The sequence below is a fragment of the Aspergillus saccharolyticus genome (assembly GCF_003184585.1).
Source record: "Aspergillus saccharolyticus JOP 1030-1 unplaced genomic scaffold BP01scaffold_99, whole genome shotgun sequence".
NCBI lineage: Eukaryota > Fungi > Ascomycota > Eurotiomycetes > Eurotiales > Aspergillaceae > Aspergillus > Aspergillus saccharolyticus.
This window is the reverse complement of record NW_020290709.1, coordinates 1-2659: the sequence shown is the minus strand read 5'-3', so window position 1 is coordinate 2659 and position 2659 is coordinate 1. Positions and strand designations below refer to the sequence as shown.

Genomic DNA, 2659 nt, shown 5'->3' with positions numbered 1-2659 from the left:
ATAAACTAAGACAACTATATACTAGTAGTAGATGTTCTATATTTCTAGTATAGATTAGTACTAGTTTTTAGGGTTTAGTAAGAAAATATTTAGCTCTAATATAATACCCTCCACAGCCCTGTAGAAGAAGGCTGTAATAGAAAACTAGATAATCTAGTAGTAGTAGCTCTATATAATAGATATATTAGTAGTATTATAGAAGATAATAGAATAGAATATATAATTATATAGGGTATAGCAGCCCATATTACAGGTAATCTAGAATAGAGATAATCTAGTAGTAGTAGTAATACTAACTAGAGGTGGAAAAAGTATATTATTTATACTATCTATATTTACCATGCCCAGAGGATTAACAGTAGTAGTAGTTCTATTAATTATATTATAATTTAATCTATAGTAGTAGTACTAGGAGCTGGATATTTAATATATAGTATAGAAGAGCCAGTAGTCCTTAGATAAGATATTAATTATACTAGTAACACCTAAATTAGTAGTAGATAAGGATTTCTAGTTATTTTTAAACCAGATATAATTAATACAGCAGCTAGATTAGATTATAATTAATAAATACTATATAGTCCTGCACAACGACCCCTAGTTCTAGTCAGATTTACAGTGGCTGGGGCAGTTAAACTAGGTATAGATATAAATAGTATTATTAATAGTAATACTACCCCCCAGCTTAGAAGATGAGCTGTTCCAGCAGATAGGATATCCATATAAGACAGTATAGATATTCTATAGGTATAGTAGCTGGGCTAATATCGTATACTAGGTATAGCAGCCAGAATTAGGGTTTAGTAACTAGATAACCAGCCTAGTAGTAATCTAGTTTATTCAGAATCAGGTCTAGTAGACAGAGGATAAGATAGTAATTTATAGTACTACTAAGATATTAATATAGTAGCTAGTATAATAACTTAGCTATGAGATATTTTAGAGTAAATAGATAGATAAGACTAGGATATTACAGTAATTTATAGATAAAAAAAAGATAATTACTATAACTAGTATATTAGATATAGAAGTAGATATTTCTAATATCTATAGTATAATCTATATAGAAGTACTACAGTCATTGCTGAATTATATATAGAAGAGTAAATAGATAAAGTAGAATAGATAGACTAGTAAGATAATTATTATCCAGCTAATAGAATTATTTCAGCTGGGACTGGATAGGAAGATAGCGTGATATATAGAGATAGTAACTAGGATAGATTACTAGTAATATATATTAGATAAATATCTGGATGGGATAGTAGATAGATACACACACTGGTATTACCAGGACATAGATACCCACGAGTAGGCATGTAATAGATATAATACTAACTAAATAGAATCCCTAGTAGTTATTAAGGTAGTTACTACTGATTATAAAGAATTATCTATATCAGTTCCATCGAATTATTCAGTGGTTCATCCCCCCGCAGGTTTCCCAGTGGTTTATCCCTCTACAGGTTCCCTAGTGGTTCCAGTCGCAGAACAGCAGCAATAACAGCGATAGGAATAATAGTATAGCACACTATTATAATTATAGCAGTAGAGAGCAGAGCAGGTATTTTTATACTATAAATTCATCTAGATAGAAGCCCCCCAGTGGCGGCGGGTTTATTATATTTATATAGTAGATAGACACACATAGAATAAGCATGATTTATATTATTACCAGGCAGCGGGCAGCTAGGTAGTATAGAAGTAGATATTAGTAGTATAGCAGTAGATTTAGTATATATAATTCAGTATATATTTCCAGTACGGGATACTACTAGATATATATTTAGGGTGGCAGAACAAGAGCAGAGAGGATTATATATACTAGAATATTTTAATCCCAATAGTAGTAGGGATATTATATAGACTATGGATAGAGAAGATATAGGTACTGTAGTATAAATAACTCTAGGAATTTAGGATGGACAGTAGGGATTTTAGGTAGATAATTTAGTTTTTAGGATAAGAGGTGGATTTAGTAGATAAATAGTATAGTTATTTATTTAAGTTATTTTAGTAGCTGCGGCGGATTTATATAAAGCTAGAAAGCTAAGATAATTATTAAATAAATTTAAATTAGTAATAAAATTAAGATTATAGTAGACTAGTTTAACTAATAACAGTAGTACTAATCAGAATCAGATTTATTATTTATTTATATTTATAACTATAGATTCTAGTAAGTTAAAGTAGTTAAGCAGGTTATACAGGTTATACAGATTATATAGGTTAAGTAGATTAAGCAGGTCCAATAGGTGTAGTAGGTCTGATAGATATAGCAGGTCCGACAAATGTAGCAGGTCAGGTAGATAGAGTAGGTCCAACAGGTGCAGCAGGTCTGATAGATATAGTAGGTCCGACAGATACAGCAGGTCAGGTAGGTAGAGTAGGTCCAACAGGTGCAGCAGGTCTGATAGATATAGCAGGTTAAGTAAATAGAGTAGGTCCAATAGGTTAAGTAGATCCGATAGATATAGTAGGTCAAGTAGATAGAGTAGGTTCAACAGGTTAAGTAGATCCGATAGATATAGCAGGTCAAGTAGGCAGAGTAGGTCCAACAGGTTAAGCAGGTCCGACAAGAATTTTGATAGGTCAGACCGGTGAAGAAGATTCCATACATAAAGTAGATATAAGTAATTTCCACATTAGGATTATCCAT

The 2659-nt window shown here is 31.4% G+C and overlaps 1 protein-coding gene across 1 annotated transcript; it reads left to right on the top strand.

Moving 5' to 3' along the window:
- Positions 1–2245: 2245 nt before the first annotated feature.
- BP01DRAFT_261259 (uncharacterized protein) lies at positions 2246–2410 on the top strand (the record flags this gene model as incomplete). Its single annotated transcript, XM_025571299.1, has 1 exon — positions 2246–2410. A coding segment is annotated over one exon (165 nt), but the record flags the coding sequence as incomplete, so codon positions are not given.
- Positions 2411–2659: the final 249 nt, after the last annotated feature.